Here is a 19,241-nt window from a genome sequence, read left to right as displayed (position 1 = left end):
CAAATATCGCTAGTATGTCAAAATAATATATTCGTACAATGCTGCCCTCAAATTTTGACAGATTAGATCGCCATAATGGCAGAGTTGGCCCTGGATGCGATATTTAACCATAATTCCAAATCTTCATAAAAGTAATGATGACAGCATTTCATGTCATTTGAAGACTTTGGTCTCTATAACCCTGAAGTGGAGAAATGAGTTAGAAAATGGTTATATGTTTGCCTGTATATCTTATTATAATTGTATTTTAAACATAAAGCACAATTTCAGTTTACAGATACATTTTTATCTAAAAACTTACACTATGGATGACAGAAACAAATAATTTATTTTATTAGACGATTAATTTGCATGCACATGGTAAGTTTTTAATAAATAAATTGGCAAACTGGACTGCAGGTCATGCATTCTACAGATTTATTTGCCAGGAATTTTATGGTCATCTTCATTTCATGATTCACTGATATTTAACAAATCAAGACCAGGATCTTCATTTATTTTTACTTGCAGATCTCTTTTATTTCTGTGCTTTTCTTTCAGGATTGGCACTCTTTAGTGGTATACAGCACTATTGCTTCCCTGATTTTTAAACCCTCAACACAAAGTCTGCTGCCATAACATGCTACTTTCTTTTATTTTATTATGTTTGTTTTTAAAATTCTATTTAATCACATTTACTATATAATGTAAGGCGCTCTAACTTTTCAGTGCTCAACTGCATAAAGAATGCTGCCATTCTGTGTTCTCATTAACTTCCAGGTGTGCTTAAGAGCATGTATTCAGTATGTCAGTGCTCATTTAGAGCCCAAGAAAAGCACGCAGTGGCCTCATGGAACATCTTGTTGACATGCTTGTCCTTTGTGCAAAAAATGTAGAAGTTACAAAGACTTTGTAGTTTACTTACACGAAAATGCAGTGTGCACTGTTTGCATTTATGCATAGCATTCACGTGTGTTAGTGGTCTGTTTGTGCATTATTTATAATGCTTGGTATCATAGCGAGCATTGAATTTGGTATTATGACAATCCTACATCAAAATAATGAAGATTAGGTAAATAAAAACACTGCCAGCTGCCACGGCACATGTAGTTCTATTGCCATAAGGCAGCCTGTGAAAACAGATTATCATTGCAGAATGTAGGAGAGAGAAAGCTAAAATATTGGCTTTCACATTATAGAAAGTGAATTAATAAGCTAATAGCCATAAATCTGAGGAATCGACTTGTGAATGGAGATGAAAGGCAAACAAATTTGTTACCTAGCAGAACATGAGGTAGAAGAAAATAGCCTTTATGCTATGGCACCTGCAGCTGTCTAAGAAAGGAGCATTGACAGAGATGTCTGTTTTACTATGAAATTAAAAGAGAAGCTGCTTTAATGAGTTCAGATCTTTTTATCATTTAATTAGACCAGCAATTAAGCTTCTGTTTAGTACAGAAGGTCACATTTTGAATTAAAAAAGGAACAGAAATGCATATTAATGAATGAGAATCTGCCCCAGCTTTTTACTAAAGATCTTGTTTGCAGAAGAGCCGTATTAGACTGCTTTACTTGTAAACTTATGTCTGTTATTACCTGTGTATATTCGTAGTAAACATACTGCATTATAAACATTTTATATTATTAGAAGTATGGGTTATAATTAAGACAATCCATTTATTTTGTTTTAGCATTCTTCTTTTAATTATTGCCGGATCTATATGTTTTATAGATTAATGTTGTACATACATGCATGTTTTATTAGTAAAAAATCACTAATGGTTTAACTCAACAATAAGCCTGTTGTATTTAATTAAAAAAAAGAATTCTATCCTCTAGAGTTTATTTTAATTGTAAAATACTAAGGATTACACTTTTACATAAGACATGAAGCTTATACTCCACTTAGTGGGTAAAAACATTTTCAAAGTTTAAAAAAGAAAAAGTTAAGTCCATGTTCTCAAGATCTAGCCACCTCATTGTTCCTTTTATATGGTGTGCATTTATTTGTTGCGTTGTCACAACTGTAAACCAGATGTGAAAAACGCAATGCCAGACCAAAAGCAAAGAAAAAAATGTTTTTTTTTTAAAATATATTCAGTGAAACTTCGGGTCACGACCATAATTCGTTCCAAAACTCTGGTCGTGACCCGAAGTAATTTCCCCCATAGGATTGTATGTAAATACAATTAATATGTTCCGGACCGTACGAACTGTATGAAAATATATATTTTTTTAAAGATTTTTAAGCACAAAAATAGTTAATTATACCATAGAATGCACAGTGTAATAGTAAACTAAATGTAAAAACATTGAATAACACTGAGAAAACCTTGAACAGAGAAAACAAACATTGCAACAGTTCACACTACAGCCTTACGAACCACTCGCTGTAAACACTTTTTTTTTTTTTTTTTTAATGAATTTTAAGCACGGGGAAAAAAAATGAACATTTGAAAAATCCTTAATTTATACAAAAACTAACCATAAACAACCAAGAAAACTAACCTTGCATGAGTCGAGTTCTTGCATGAAGGAAGTGAGGAGGAACTGGGTGGAGAGGAGATTACAGTTTTGAAGTAAATTCTGTGATGATGCGGGTTCGCTGCATGCTCCCATCTCACTTCCGGGATCCCTTAAACCCGTCACCGTATGTAATGTTACCGATGAGCACAACAGTGAGGCTCTACAATGGAGCAAGGGGATGGTGCAAAAAGTGCCAAGTGCTTTTATGAAAATCAACAAAACAACAATCAAAAACAAAGGCCAAATTAAATAAAGTGCAGTGCTTTCAGAATCCTGCAATCAATAATCCCATAAAAACAGAAGTGAAGTGGAGGTTAAAATCCAATAGAAAAAAGTCTTCATTAAATACAACAAGGTTAAAACAATGCTGGAAGTAGTGTCTTTAAAAACAAGCCCGGTGCATTCCTTAACTGGTGACCCCCCTGCTTCTCCCTATCCAGGCTTCGAAAACAGGGGAGCCACTCTACAAGCAGCTGTCCTTCCTTCTGGTCTGGAGGCCTCCCGATCCCTGGCTTCGGTCGCACACTCTCCAGACCGAGACTTGGCTTCCCTGGTGACCAGGACGTCCACGTCAGGGAATTCACTGCCCAAGTATCAAGACTCTGGCTGCCTTCTCTGCCTTACGCAGCCAGCTGTCCTTCTTCTGGTCACTCCAGCTCCTTGATCGCTTAGCTGGAGCAACCGCTTGGGCTCACTGTCCACCTACGCGCTCGCTCACACCAGTTCTTTCCACACTGCTTCCCGTTTACTTCCTCACTCCACAACCTCCATCTTTCTTTTCTTTTTCCTCCCTTTAGCCGCCTCGTGCTTCTTTTTATGAAGAGGACTTGGCAGATGTAGCAATCAGCAGCACTGGGACCAATTAAGGATGTGGACGGTTTCCCACCTGTGCACTTAGGTGAGAAATGCCCACACCACAAATTCCCCTGGAACTGCTTCATCCACTCAACCACCACGCCCCCTTGCTAAGCTGCAAGTGCGGCGATTATTTATTTAAAACTGGCCTCTTGACGTGAGCTGTGGACCCGCTATACCACAAAGTCCCTCTGCACGATGCACGTCTGACCGAGAACAATGTACTGTACAGGGAGAGACTGAACACATGCGTAAATCACCGGCGCGTATGAACCGGAAGGGAAACGAAATAGAGCACAAAGAGTTCACAGCAAATGCACAGAGAGAGACTGAACACGTGCGGAAATCAACGGCGCATATGAACCGGAAAGGAAACTGGCTTGTTCGTCACCCGAGTGAGTGATCGTGAACAGATACAAAAGTTTGGCAAACTTTTTGGTTATAACCCGATTTGTACGTGTTCAGAGACATTCGTGACCCGAGGTTCCACTGTAAAATAGATTATATATATATATATATATATATCCATCCATCCATTTTCCAAACCGCTGAATCCGAACACAGGGTCACGGGGGTCTGCTGGAGCCAATCCCAGCCAACACAGGGCACAAGGCAGGAACCAATCCCGGGCAGGGTGCCAACCCACCGCAGTATATATATATATATATATATATATATATATATATATATATATATATATATATATCTAATATAATTATAATCCTCGCAATGACGTGGAATCTGTTTTTCTAAGCACTAACAAAAAGTTAGATGTTCTCTTTTTCTTAAATACTGTTTTATTTTTAACAACAGAGGGCTCAGTCTGTGTCATACATGCATTAATTTGTCCTGGTCTTAGCTTGAGTGTGTGTGTGGCTAGGCGCAAAGTAACCTAAGTAATAATGGAGTCTGACAAAGTAGAATTTGAAGATGCCTCGCTGTCTTTCAAGTCTGCTGTCTGGCGGCATTTTGGATTTACTGTTTAAAGAGAGAATGGCGAGAAAGTACTTGATAAGATGAAGACCATTTGCAAGCAGCACAAGAGAGTTTTGACATATATTACAGCAAACACTACTAACATGCTGAACCATATACAGCGCCATCACAGTGACACATACAAATCACCATCTGCAAAGAAGCAATTGCCTAAAAGCCAGGCATCTCTGGCACATGTATTTGCAGCACTGCTTCCATAGTTGAGTGCAAGGGCCCAATAAATAACAAGGTATATTGGTGTTTTTATTGCAAAGTACATGAGACCGGTTTCAGTTTTTGAGAATAAGGGGTTTTGGCTTCTCGTGAACATGCTAAAGCTGAAGTACAGCATTTCCGCACTTTAGTGGCACTGCATTGTCGGCATTGTACAATGAGGCTAAGATGAGTTTGAAAGAATCCCTGAAAGATGCAGCGCGCATCACAATAACTGCAGACAGCTGGATCTCCAGGCGAACCAAAGTTAAATCACAATCACAGCCCATGCTAACACCAGCAACTGGGAAATGGTGAGTTTTGTGCTTCTGCCTCTTTTTAAAACCTGCACTGGCTGCAACATTGCTGAGGTGCCGAAATCGACTGTATTGGAGCGTCGGCTTGAAAAGGCTAATCGCAACATTACTACTACTGATAATGCACATAACAATGGATGTAGCAGTCAGAGATGCTGGACCTTGCCCTCATACCAGGTGCAATGCACATACTCGGAATCTGGTTACCCAAGCAGGTTTGGGCATGCTTTGTGTTAATTGTTTGCTTGGTTGAGTGAGAAGTATTGTCTCTTTTTTTTTTTTTTTCCCAGCTACAGCTGTATTTGCTGCCAAACAGAAATTACTGGGCCTTTCATCAGATATACTGATAGTCAATGTTATAGCGCAATGGAATAGTACACTGGAAATGCCCGATCGTTATCTTTAGCAGCAGGCAGCAATAGTAGCAGCCCTCATAAGAACAGAGATATGTCGAAGTATATGTGAAATTGACATACTGGATGGCACTGTCATTAGTAATGCCAGGGATATCATACAACTACTTAGTCAGCCACCACAGTGCTATGCTATGAAGATATCCCTAATGTGTCTTTTGCTTTGCTGAAGAAGCACATGATTGAGCAAAGCATGGTCCCAAACAAGAAAGACTCAACCTCTGTGTAAAGCATAAAGAAGGCGATTCTGAAAGACTTCAGGGGCAGATACAGTGGGGACTATGATATTCTTATGGAGAGCACCACAATAGATGAAAGACTTAGAACTGTACCACATCTGGAACCCAGCCAGCGCAATGCTGTGTTCAACAGGCTGTGGTGAAAGCAAAGCAGTTACAGCACAGCCAGGTATTTATTTACTCTGCGAGTGTGCGTTTGTGTCGGTTCTCTGCAGTAAAAAGTATGTTTTGTAAAGTGCTAGTAGTACTACTCACAGTAGCATCTGATATAGAAAGAAGACTAGTGACAGTTCAAATTCTGATACATAATGGAACTGACTCTGGTCGCATATTAAATGTTGGACATATCATGACTTATAACCTGTGCAAATTGTTCCTCACTAGTCATTGAAATGGTGGAGAGAAACTTCTTCAAAGTTTCTGGTCAAAACATATCTCTCAGCTCCAGCAAACTCTGTTCCAAAGGAACATGTTTTTTTTGACTGCAGTAAATATTGTGAATGCCCAAAGGTTACAGTTGCTACCTGAAAATGTGATATCCTACACTAAGAAAGAAAATTAAGCTTTGCTTTTATTGTTTATATTCAGTCCAGTTATTAGATTTATTTGTACAATTTTTGGCACTATACTTTTTTTTCTGGAAAGAAAAAAGCTATTAAAATAATTAGTTTTATTTAATAAGTAGAATATTAAGTATAGTGCTCTTTTTTTATATGTTGTACAGAAGAATTTCAGTGTTACCGTATTGTTAAAGTAGTGGCAAGGATCATATGTTGTGTTTTATGTGCTAAAACAAAATAGGAAAAAAGAAAAAATGGCTGAGATTGTGGCAGAGCTCCCCATACCTGATAACATTTTAACCTTTTTTTACAGCTGCAGCGTCAGGCAGCACATTATTGGCTGTCAGAAAAAGGGGTGAACACTGCTACACTGGCAGTGAGTTTTTAGTCATTTAAATTGACATGGTCTGGCAACAGGATCAGTGGCTGCAGTCAACAAATCTGATGTACCTGACAACTGGAAGTTACGTAACGGAACATCGGCTTAAGTTGTGTGCTGATTCAGCATGACTAATATTTAGTCCGACTGAGTTTAAAAATTGACATGTTAAATAAGCACACATATTTATAGATTTGGTTTTGTTTTAACTTTTTAAAGCAAATACAGGCATTTTAATGCCATTAGTTTTAACTGATTAGTTCATCATTATGGTTTTTGGACTTAAGTTCCCCTTGGATCAATTATAATCCTATTGTACATATTATTTCAGTACCATTTATTTTGAAAGACAGGTCTATTTTTTGTAACATAAAACAAAGATTATGGTTTTCCGGAAATGCAAGCAGCAGAAAATGCAAAGAGATGGCATAAGCAAAATAAAAACGCAGGCAGCGTTAACAGGTGGTGTATACATTAATAGGTATCACACATGAAATTTGAGAGGTATAAGCAATGTACATTGGCGGAGTTATATTGAAATAGGCAAGTACAACTGATTATTAAAAAAAAAAAAAACACGCACTGTGTTTGGTATATAAGTCCAGGTGTTAGTACAATATTGGGTTAAACTCGGCAGAGGCTTAAATGGAGATCCATCCAGGGGAGCCAGATCTTATGGGTATCATAAATAAATTTCCCTAGACCTGCATTGGCACATTTCAGTATTGTCTGTTGATTTTTTTTTTTTTAATTTATTTTGTATGTTCAGGCACCCTAACAACATATCGGATCTTTGGCAGAACCAGTGTACAAGTATACTTTATCTCCACCCAGGCAATCCTGTATATGAACTGAACTGTGTTATTTTTGCTGACAGTCACATTTATAATTGCAAAAGTCCATTGTATGCTTTATTAATAATTCTTATAACATTCTTGTCGTATTGTTTTCTTGTTGATACTTGAGCTGTCCAGGACAAGAATGCTAAGTTTAATAGAATATGACAAGCTAGCAAGGCCATTTGCTAAATTTCCACTTCAGTTTTTTTTTTAACTTTTCATATAGAAAATACTTTCCAAACAAGGAAATGCTGTTTATAATAGTGTTTCTTGTGAGCCAAAGTTTGAGGAATAATCACAAGTGATTGCTACAGTTGCTGGATTGCTTCGACATATTTTGAAATCTGTTTCTGTCTCTTGAATTTTTTTCAAATAAAAATAGATTTTAAATCCTGTACTATTCTGTGCCTAGACACAGACACCACCACCACCACCACCATCCCCCTCATTTCTGCTACTTTTCAGTATGTGTCATGGAGCTTACGGATGTGGAAATCCCAAGAAATAACCAAACAGTGACCTACTTTTCCCATCAGCTGCATTGTGAGTTATGTTTAGCACAAGCTGTCTGCCTGGCTGAGAGTTTAAGCAGTTTGCTACAGTAAAGGCTGTCATTGCCATATGGAATCCGACATGACTGATTAGATATTTCCCATTTGTTGCGCTATGCCCTGCCATCTAAAAAAATCATTGGTTGTGTTGATATTGCTTTGGGGTATACTTGTACCCTGTTTTGGGCAAAAGAGAGCACATGTGTTAGTCTCCTTTGCTTGATCAATGTAAACAAAACAGCTGACTTTTTTTTATAACAATCAGTACCCATATGTGCTTTACTGTCATTTTTGGTGGGACCAGTGCCAGTTGCTTTATGCAGATGATGACATTTCTTCACCCCTTCCTTCTGTAGTACAAGAATCTTGTGTGCACCAAATGAACAAGAGTTCCTGTCAGTGTTGCAGTATGATTGCCTTTCTTATTTTGCCCTAATCTTTACAATGCAATTTTAGTTGTAGTCATATTTTAATCAAGCCATTCTACACTGGAACAGAAACCACAAAAAATACAATGTTGTTTTTTTTTTTTTCTTCTAAAATAGGGATTCTGCCATTTTATTAATGAGAAACATACATCCATCCATCCATTTTCCAACCCGCTGAATCCGAACACAGGGTCACGGGGGTCTGCTGGAGCCAATCCCAGCCAACACAGGGCACAAGGCAGGGAACCAATCCCGGGCAGGGTGCCAACCCACCGCAGGAAACATACATTATTCTTTAAAATATTTGGCTATGCAAATTATAAGAATAATCCAGCACTAGGTAAAACTAGAGTCCCATTGTGTTTTTATGGTACTTTGAGTTGTGACTCAACTTAAGGGAGGAGATTTAACCCATAAGGGGTTTTTGTTATTACTGTGCCTAAATTGTATACCCAATATAAGCGGGTATTATTTTTCTTTTATAATAAAGGAACTGTCAATGGTTAAAGAGTAGTGAGTATAAAATTCCAAAATTTTAAAAGAAGTCTTTATATGAATGAAAACCTTTGATTTCACACCACTATCAAAAAAATACGAGGAGATACCTAAAAATCACTGGAATCTGAACCTGCCGTGCAATTTATACTTGGTTACGAATTTCGCCACTAGGTGTAGCATACTTACTGTATTCTGTGGCAGTCTGCCAAGTGGTGTGGCTCTGTATTGTTCATGTTTTTTTTTTTTTAGTGCTTATTGAACGTGCTCTGCGATTTTTGTGATGGGTGATCATAAAGAACAGAGAATCTGCGTTAAATTTTGTTTTCTGTTAGAGAAAACTGCTGCTGAAACTGTAGTGATGCTTGAAACCGCTTTTAAAGTGGAAGCTTTAAGTAAAACACAGGTCTACTAGTGGTTTTCGCGTTCAAACGATGGAAAATGTCACTAAGACCAACCAAGATCTGGCCGACCTTCCACAATTAGGAATGACAAAAGTCTTGAAAAAGTTCACAATGCAATGAAGATTGTCATCAGATTATTGAAGAGATTTATGTATTGACTTGTGTGTCTTGGAGTTCTTGCCACTCTTCCTACTCACCTGATTTTGCTCTGTGCGACTCAAAGGAAAGCCTTTTTGTACTGTGGGGGAAGTCAAAGAAAAATCGCTTCAGGCCTTGGACAATGTTCCTCTTCAGCCATTCCAAAATGTTTCCACCAGTGGAAAAACCGTTGGGCAAGTGCATTCATTCACATTGAGAGTACTTTGAAGGAAACTAAAGTTTCAGTAAGTAAAAATTATTAAAACAATTTTTTTTTCAGTTCCTTTTACTTTTGGGTACCCCCCTCGTTATATGTATTGTAGGAATTTGTCTCCCAAAAACTGGGTTTTACAGTACATAACCAAGACATTTTATGATACAAAAGCCTGGAATTATTTTTTTTTTTTTGTTCCTCCTAATCTGTCAGCAATCATTGTATCAAATTTAGATGTCATTTCTTATGGCATTGCAGAGTTGTACTGTTTGGCATAAGGTGTCCCCCTTTTTGGAAACATATAGTTTCTTATACCTAAACAATCTCGCAAAACAATGATTGCAGTTGCAGTTATATTTTTATTTTTTAGAAAAAAAAAATACAATATACAGGTGAAATCCTGTTATAGTGAATACCAAAGTAATGAGATTTTCAGAATAATGAAGACTTTTTGTGGACAAACCTGGACAAACATTCATTAGGACATCATGTTTAATGGATTTCATTTTAATGAAATGAAAATTTCTGTATAACAAACATTTTTTTGACCAAAAATGATCACCAAAGATAATGACTCGTTTCAAAAAATAATGCAGCGTCTACAATCCTGCAACAGACTGTCTCTTTCTTGTTAAACCAAAAGAAAGTGACAGTCTGTTGTGAAATCTCTGTTCTCGGCAATCTCGGTGAGGCTCAGCGAGAGTGTAGGCGCGACATCATACAGGTATACAGTAATCCCTCGCTATATCGCGCTTCGCCTTTCGCGGCTTCACTCCATCGCGGATTTTATATGTAAGCATATTTAAATATATATCGCGGATTTTTCGCTGCTTCGCGGGTTTCTGCGGACAATGGGTCTTTTAATTTCTGGTACATGCTTCCTCAGTTGGTTTGCCCAGTTGATTTCATACAAGGGACGCTATTGGCAGATGGCTGAGAAGCTACCCAGCTTACTTTTCTCTTTCTTTTGCGCTGACTTTCTCTGATCCTGACGTAGGGGGATTGAGCAGGGGGGGCTGTTCGCACACCTAGACTATACGGACACTCGTCTAAAAATGCTGAAAGATTATCTTCACGTTGTGATCTTTTGTGCAGCTGCTTCCTGAAACGACATGCTGCACGGAGCTTCGCATACTTAAAAGCTCGAAGGGCACGTATTGATTTTTGATTGAAAAACAAACTCTGTCTCACTTTGTCTGCTCCTGACGGAGGGGGTGTGAGCTGCCGCCTTCAACAGCTTTGTGCCACATATTTAAAAGAAAAACAGCCCTATTGATCTGTTTGCTTTTCTCTCTATCTCTGTGACAGTCACTGCTCCTGACAAGCACTCCTTTGAAGAGGAAGATATGTTTGCATTCTTTTAATTGTGAGATGGAACTGTCATCTCTGTCTTGTCATGGAGCACAGTTTAAACTTTTGAAAAAGAGACAAATGTTTGTTTGCAGTGTTTGAATAAAGTTCATGTTTCTGCGCAAATCTGTGACCCAAGCATGACAATATAAAAATAACCATATAAACATATGGTTTCTACTTCGCGGATTTTCTTATTTCGCGGGTGGCTCTGGAACGCAACCCCCGTGATGGAGGAGGGATTACTGTAGTTGAATTCTGAGTCAGCGTTCCACATTTTCATTCTGTATTCATACCTATATTTCTATAAAAAAAAAAACTATTTAAGTATTTTTAGCAGTTTAAGAAGCACTGTATTTTTATACATGTATTGTCAAGCTTGAGTCACAGAATGGCATAACAGACGGGAAGGTTTCATTAAGTCCAAAGAAAATACAGTTGCTTTATTATTGTATAAAGAAGGCAGGCACAGTCTCAAAGACTTCATTCAAAATAGGTGCTGTTAGGAGGTGCCACATCAGTAATTGTTCTTCTTTAGTTCCCATCTTCTGATTAGAACACCAGTGGCTTGGAATCATCATTGTTGGCAGACCAGGAGGATACAAGGAAGATCAGATCAAACCCAGTATTAAATGTTATAAACATTGTGCGAGAAGCACGTTACACAGTAAGCTTCATGCTGCAGAGGACAACCAATTACTTTGCTCTTGGTTTACTACTTACCAGACCCAGCAGAGCAGCTATGGAGCTGTCCTTGTGCCACTGCTATTAGAGATGGCGAATCATCGGCGACCCCAGTCACAATAGTATATGCATTTTTTTGCCATATTTGTTATAACACAATTTCTGATAAAATTTAAATAATTTTTATAGTCCCATATAGCAGGTTGGATAATGGATGGATGAATTTTGTTACAACTGGATTCCAGCTCTATTATCGCTAGAAGCAACAAGCAAACAATTTGGAACTTTGTATGTATATAATATTGAACTCATCCAAACCATTACTTTAAAAATTATTTTTCATGCCCGTCCTTGAAACAATTTCATTAATAACTAGACACCGAGAAATCTTGAATTTTGTACAATGGATTGGGCTTTTTGTGCTGCGATTCATACACCTTCTGTTGCCTTCTGTTGCTGTTGCCCCATAAAGGTCTAGCGTGTTCTTATTTATTTATTTTATGTTGTTGCTTTTTTCTTGCATTTCACATGGGTCATGGGGTGAAGGCAATGCCTATTCTTATATCCCACTCACACCTAAACCATTCACACTGTGGCCAATATTGAGTGTGAAATCAACCTAAACAACACATTTTTTGCATGCAAATCAAAAACTGGCATAATCAAAACAGTGAAGTGGAACAGTGATATTCAAATGATTGGGGTAGTAGTGTATATATTCAGTTTCAATTTCTCTCTATTATAAAAAAAATCCTGGAGAGAAACAGTAGGGCGTTGAGACTTGATCTTCACGTTAAGATCACAGAAGACAGTTAAAAGACCCGCGAGGACCTTAAACATGAGACATTGTGCCAAGAGATTGACCCAGGACCATCTCGCGATGACATAGAACATGAGATTCTTGCAAGACTCTCCCTACTTACAATCTATCAAATAAGACAACGTGGCAGCAAAACATTCAGTCTTGTGAAGGATTTGAGCACACACAGATCCAGGGTCTCAGCGCATATAAAACGTATAAGGACAATACGTTATAAATGAAACGTTGATGACTAAGCGAAGAAGAAAGCAGCATGGAGAAAAGAGACTCAAAAGCATTGGAGAGAAAAAAGTGCAAAAAAGAAAAAATAATCTAGGTGCAAATTCAGAAAATAAGGCAAGTAATTATCAGCCCGTAACAAGTGGAATTGAAACAAAGCACGTCCAATCGGGCTCTGAATTAAAAGACAAAGTAGAACTTAATAAAGACGTTCACAAACGTTGGCGCTATACACATGCAGAGCAGATTATGAAAGCAGTGGAATTCAAAAGGCTCCAAAAAAAAAAAAAAAAACATATGCACGATACAAATGTGGAGAAAGTTAAAGAATATGAAAGTAGGAAAGTTAGAAAGTATAAAAAAAAGAAAGTAAAGATCACAGTAGCGCAAACAAACGGAAATTATTACTCAAAAAAGGGAAAATAATCACCACGGACCAGGTGTCATTGGGAAAAAAAAGCAGGAGAAAGCGAGGTCAGAAATAAAAGACAGAGTAGAAAACAAAGTAAAACATCATAAAGAGGTTACAAAACAAAAGGGCCAAACACATGTAGAGCAGGTTAGAGATAATGAAAACTGGAATTCAAAAGACTTGGAAAAAAAAAAAAAAAAAACCGTAGGCACGAAACACATGCAGAGCAAGATTCAGAATATGAAAGCAGAAAAAACGACTGTCAAAAAAAGAAAGTAAACATCGCATTAGCGCAAAAAAAGAGAAATTATTACTTGGAGAAATAACTAAAAGGCGAATAGAGATCGAATATATGGACACAGGTGATACGTCAGAAGTATGTAAATATTGTAAGGCTTTGAAGTTTAAGTCAGAGAATTTTAAAAACATGTTTTACCTCACATGCATTTATTGGTTACTTTGCAAAAAAAAAATTATTAACTGCTGATGATGTAGATCGCTTTGTCTGTGCTGAAATTCCAAACAGAGAAACCTATCCTGAATTATGGTACAAAGTCATTAAACACATGTCTCACTGACCTCATTAAAAAAATTCAACATATTGGGACTCGAAAGATTCCAAATATTGTTTTTACATAAGTTCTGAAATAAAAGTGAAACTAATGAAATAGCAAAAATTCAAAGAAAAAAAAAATCTTAAAAGTGTGTATCCAGGAAAACCAAACACGGGGGTTGGCGAGCGAAGCCCCCTGGTTTATTATGAAAAGGTTAAAACATAAGTATTAAGTATTATTGTTTAAAAGAAACCCTGTTTCATGTATGTCACTGGTAGTATTTCCACATTGAGAGTGAATTTGCTAAAATGAAACCTTTGACTGACCATCTGCAGTTAATAGTCATTTGTAAAATATTTGAGTATTACAGTTACCATGTTCTTAAGGGTATTTATTCTAACATTCTAAACCATTGTTGATGGATTTGCTTTTCTCTGCTCACCTGCGCTGCTGTAATTGTGGGTGGGGATGTCTCTCCTATGCTGATATCAGCAGAAGGATGGGTGGAGGGTGTAGTACTCCGAGGTGAGAGTGGGTTAGGGTGGTCAAACCTGTTAAAGAAGTTGTTCATTTGGTTTGCTCTCTTCACGTCTCTCTCGATGGTGGCACCCCGCTTTGAGCTGCAGCCAGTGATGATCTTCATCCCATCCCACACTTCCTTCATGCTGTTATTCTGCAACTTCTGCTCCAGCTTTCTCCTGTACTGTTCCTACTGCACGCGCTTGAGCTCATGCTGATCACCGCCTTTAAAAGCCCTTTTCTTCTAGTTCAAAAGGCCCTTGATGTCACTTGTAATCCATGGCTTGTTGTTAGCATAGCAGCGTACTGTTCTTACTGGAACTACAATGTCCATACAGAAGTTGATGTAGTCAGTAGTGCAGTCAACAACCTCCTCAATGTTCTCACTATGTGATCCCTGAAGGATATCCCAGTCCGTAGTTCCAAAGTAGTCCCTCAGAGCCTGCTCTGCCTCAGGGGACCACTTCCTGAATGAGCGTGTGGTTGTAGGTTGCTCCCTCACTCTTGGTTTGTAGTGAGGCTGAAGCAGAACCAGGTTATGATCTGTTTTCCCAAGCGCAGGCAGCGGGGTGGTGCTGTATGCGTCTTTAATGTTTGCATACAGTAAGTCAATACAGTGATCCCTCGCTATATTGCGCTTCGCCTTTCGCGGCTTCACTCTATCGCAGATTTTATATGTAAGCATATTTAAATATATATCGCGGATTTTTTGCTGGTTCGCGGATTTCTGCAGACAGTGGGTCTTTTAATTTCTGGTACATGCTTCCTCAGTTGGTTTGCCCAGTTGATTTCATACAAGGGACGCTATTGGCAGATGGCTGAGAAGCTACCCAGCTTACTTTTCTCTCTCTCTCTCTCTCTCTCTCTCTCTCGCGCTGACTTTTTCTGATCCTGACGTAGGGGGATTGAGCAGGGGGGCTGTTCGCACACCTAGACGATACGGATGCTCGTCTAAAAATGCTGAAAGATTATCTTCACGTTGGCTACCTTCTGTGCAGCTGCTTCGCATACTTAAAAGCACGAAGGGCACGTATTGATTTTTTTATCTCTCTCTCAGTCTCTCTCTCTGCTCCTGACGGAGGGGGTGTGAGCTGCCGCCTTCAACAGCTTTGTGCCGCGGTGCTTCGCATACTTAAAAACCAAACAGCCCTATTGATTTGTTTGCTCCTTTGAAGAGGAAGATATGTTTGCATTCTTTTAATTGTGAGACTGAACTGTCATCTCTGTCTTGTCATGGAGCACAGTTTAAACTTTTGAAAAAGAGACAAATGTTTGTTTGCAGTGTTTGAATAACGTTCCTGTCTCTCTACAACCTCCTGTGTTTCTGCGCAAATCTGTGACCCAAGCATGACAATATAAAAATAACCATATAAACATATGGTTTCTACTTCGCGGATTTTCTTATTTCGCGGGTGGCTCTGGAACGCAACCCCCACGATGGAGGAGGGATTACTGTAGTCTTATTTCCCCGGGTGTTACAGTCCACATACTGGGAGAAGGCAGGTAATGTTTTGTCCAGCGTCACATGGTTAAAATCTCCAGTGATTAGCACAAGCGCCTCAGGATGCTGCGTTTGTAACTTAGCAACAGCAGAATGGATGGTGTCACTCGCTATCTCCACGTCCGCCCGAGGAGGGATGTAAACAATAACAATAATGACGTGTCCAAACTCTCTGGGCAAGTAATAGGGACGCAAACTTATGGCCAACAGTTCGATGTCCCTGCAGCAAGTGGAGATTTTGACGTTTACATGTCCAGAGTTACACCACCTTGTATTGACATAGAGAGCTAGACCTCCTCCTTTGTGCTTCCCGCAGGTACTTGCATCTCTGTCCGCTCTAACTGTGCTAAACCCAGGTAGCTCCACGTTAACATCTGGGATGGTGGTAGTTAGCCACGTTTTGCAAAAGTACAACAAACTGCATTCTCTGTAGGTTCTGACATTTTTCACCAGCGCAGCCAGTTCGTCGATCTTATTTGATATTGAGTTCACATTTCCCAGGATCACAGAAGGCACCGAAGGCTTAAAACGCCACTTCTTGCAAGCCGCTTCATTTTTAGCTTAGTGCCGGCTCTGCTGCCATGATACCGCCTTCTTACCTCGTCGGGTAAATAGGGAACCACACCGACACTGGCATTTGTTCTCAGAGCTTGAAGTTGACTACTTCAATAGACGAGTCTCGGCGTGTAAAAATCCATGTCCACGTTGTAAAAGTAAAAGTGTCCAGGGTACGAATCCACATAAAAGAAAGTGATAGGAGTGATCAATAAAAGTAATAAAAAAAGTTGTACACAGAGCTGATGTTTGGTGTGATTTGAAACCCCTTTTTGTTCACGGTTTTATATTTTTCTTCAGGGCAACAATAGAAGAAGTGGAAGGAGATGTCTCTGAGTTGGAATCCAAATTGGATAAGGTGAGTCCTGACTGTATTAGGGCATCTGTTAAAATCAAATTATACACAAAGTAGGCCTTGGATATTGTTGTTAATAGATGGACAACTTAAACATGTATAAATCAATAGTAAAATTTAAAAAGATGGCTGTTAGCCAGTTTTTAAGAATGTAGCTCCTAGTTTAGCTCTTCCTTTTGTCATAAAGCTAAAGAATTAAAATACATTTTGTGTACTGGGCCATGTTTGCTTGTTAGTACTAAAAATGTTAAATTCTTTTATTCTAGTTTTAATTACTATAAGCCTTACCTAGTTTCTAATCACTATGCCAAGATCATTATCTCACACAATTAAATAATAAAAATAACTTTGTAATAAAAATACACAAATATACAGTGAAACAAATAACACAACTCAAAAAACCATCAATAACAAGAAAAACCACACATATTAGGTACATGCATTATAGAGTCTTTTGGAAAATATACAGTAAATTATCCTTTTTGCCTAGATTGTTGGTTTTCAAACTGTGATAAGTGATCATCAGGTGATCAATAAAAAGAAAAATTGGGACTGGCAAACATGAGTGACAGCAGAGACAGCTAGAGACAAAAACTGTTACACCTCAAACAAAAAAATCCTGCTTCTTTTTCAAGGCAAAAAAAAAGGCTTTCATTATTGACAATTTTATTAGTTTATGGAAATGGTGAAAAATTAAAAAGTACCTGATTAATTTTTGCTTCGAGAGATTAATCACTTTTTAATATAGCATCATACATAGCCGTTATAAATGATGTAAGCTTCATATTCAGTCTCTCATTGCAATGAATGTGGCTAGCCACTAATCCATTTCATAACCAAGGTATTCAGGTCTTGTTCATTTGGAGTAGCTGCCTGTCCCAGCAGGCACCTTTGGACAAAGCCCCGCAGTCTCACATGTCCATCTACAGTGGTGATGAAATGAGCTGCTCTATATGCTTAGTCCAAAATGAAATTTATTTAGTGAGTGTTTCAAAACATCCACATTGCCCAGATCAATGGAATCAGAACCACATTAATGGAAATGCGTAATCTTGGAGACAGTTAATGGGGCTGCTAAAACAGAATTCTTAATGGCTGAAATTGAATCAGCAAACACTACATTTACGTATGTGCTTCTTGTGTTTTTGAAATCTAAATAATGTTCATTATTGTATCAACTAAAATGTACCAAATGTGATGAAAATGCAAAGATCACATATTTGCAAGTTACAAAAGCAAATGGGAAGCAGGCTCCAGTTATGATTAACCATTGCTGTCTAATTCAGTTGCAAATAGTGAACAGGGATAAGTAATAGCAAAGTCTGATCAGTAATGTGAGACAGATTAAAAACAGTCGAGCAATGGATGTTTTGTAAAAATTCTATAATAGTAGTCTTAAATTGACAAATTTGATTTAACCATAATAACTTAATAAAACATTTTATTCACAAACACTGCAACAAATCTTAAAAAGGAGGGAAAGATTTGGAAAATTAAAGCTATAGCAGTTTGTGTTGTTGGAATTTGAGGATTTTAACCTGTCCATTAAATATTACATACTTAACTTGCATGTTATTAATCATCTTAATGTTTCTTTCATGCACTGATGCAATCTCGCTAAAACAGGCTTTACAGAGTTTGTGTAAATGAAAATATCCCCTGAATTGTTTTGGTCTTACATGGCACTGAAATAATAATGTTTTAATTTGTAATAAATATGTGCACATGGTGAGATAAATCAGTTAGGTAACAAAATTCATATTACTATTTACAAATCCCCTTTTCTGTCACACATGAAAATCAAGCTATTGAGAATTTTTGTAAATTAAAACCATGGAAATTTTAGGCTTTGTAATATTTAATTCATATCAAACCACACTATTGTTCATACATTAAAAAAAAAAAAAAAAAAAAAAGGCATACATAGAAAAAATTAAGACAAACTCTTGTGCATAAACTTTCTGTAACACCTTGTTTTCCACCCCCAGCATCAGAGTTACATTCACCTAATAGAAGAAAACAGGTTAAAAAAAACCTGGCCTAGATCACAAGTTCTCTTGGCCAGTAGTACGTAAATTCTTAGTTGCTAAACAGTGGCCATGGCTTATCCTTAGAACTCTCTTAAGTTAATAGAAGGGAAGTACTGCTTGTTGGCCTATGTAACCTGCCCCCAGTTTCAAGAATAGTATACTACTTTCCTGTTATTTGTGTGTAAAAGAAAGGGTAAGAAAGACCAATGTTAACTGAGTACTTTTGGGGTTGTGTAAGAGAGAGTAGAGAATTGCTTTCTGCCACGGACAACAAATACAAATGACTTTGATAAGGAAGTTATTTTTCAATAAGAACATTTTTTGGTCATTTTTAAGGGGAGGTTAAATTTGTATTACTGGAAAATGTAATGAAATAAACAGAGGTTTAGGATGCATTGGCATCCATTTTATTGTCCATCTACAACAGTTAACAGAGAAACATAGACATCTAGTAGTGTAGTAGAGAGTATGACTAGGAGCCTTCAGAATTAGACTTCATGCTATTTTGGAGAAATTAGGTGGATATAATTGGCAAGCTTTTTTGGGCTAAATAGCCTTTTCGAAACATGTCTAATGTGCCAATATGTATTATTTGTTTATTAAATGAAAACACTTTTTGATACATGTAATTATTAGTAAATTTGTCTGTACTAAACACTTTGGTTGCTTTTATTGTGTTAATTTCTCTTTAAATTGTAAACTTGGTGAAGCAGAAAA

General features: G+C 37.7%; 1 protein-coding gene across 2 annotated transcripts in view; it reads left to right on the top strand.

The window, feature by feature from the left end:
* Positions 1-19,241, top strand: part of LOC114646581 (arf-GAP with coiled-coil, ANK repeat and PH domain-containing protein 2-like) — a 201,266-nt gene that overhangs the window by 57,176 nt on the left and 124,849 nt on the right. For both annotated transcript variants that reach the window (XM_051923649.1, XM_028794841.2), the window contains exon 2: positions 16,440-16,497. In XM_051923649.1, coding sequence (XP_051779609.1) covers positions 16,440-16,497 — 58 coding nt within the window. The remainder of the gene's footprint in view (positions 1-16,439; positions 16,498-19,241) is intronic.

This window comes from Erpetoichthys calabaricus, chromosome 2 (assembly GCF_900747795.2).
Source record: "Erpetoichthys calabaricus chromosome 2, fErpCal1.3, whole genome shotgun sequence".
Lineage (NCBI taxonomy): Eukaryota > Metazoa > Chordata > Cladistia > Polypteriformes > Polypteridae > Erpetoichthys > Erpetoichthys calabaricus.
Note: the sequence above shows the minus strand (reverse complement) of the source record. Positions and strands in the feature narration are given on the sequence as shown.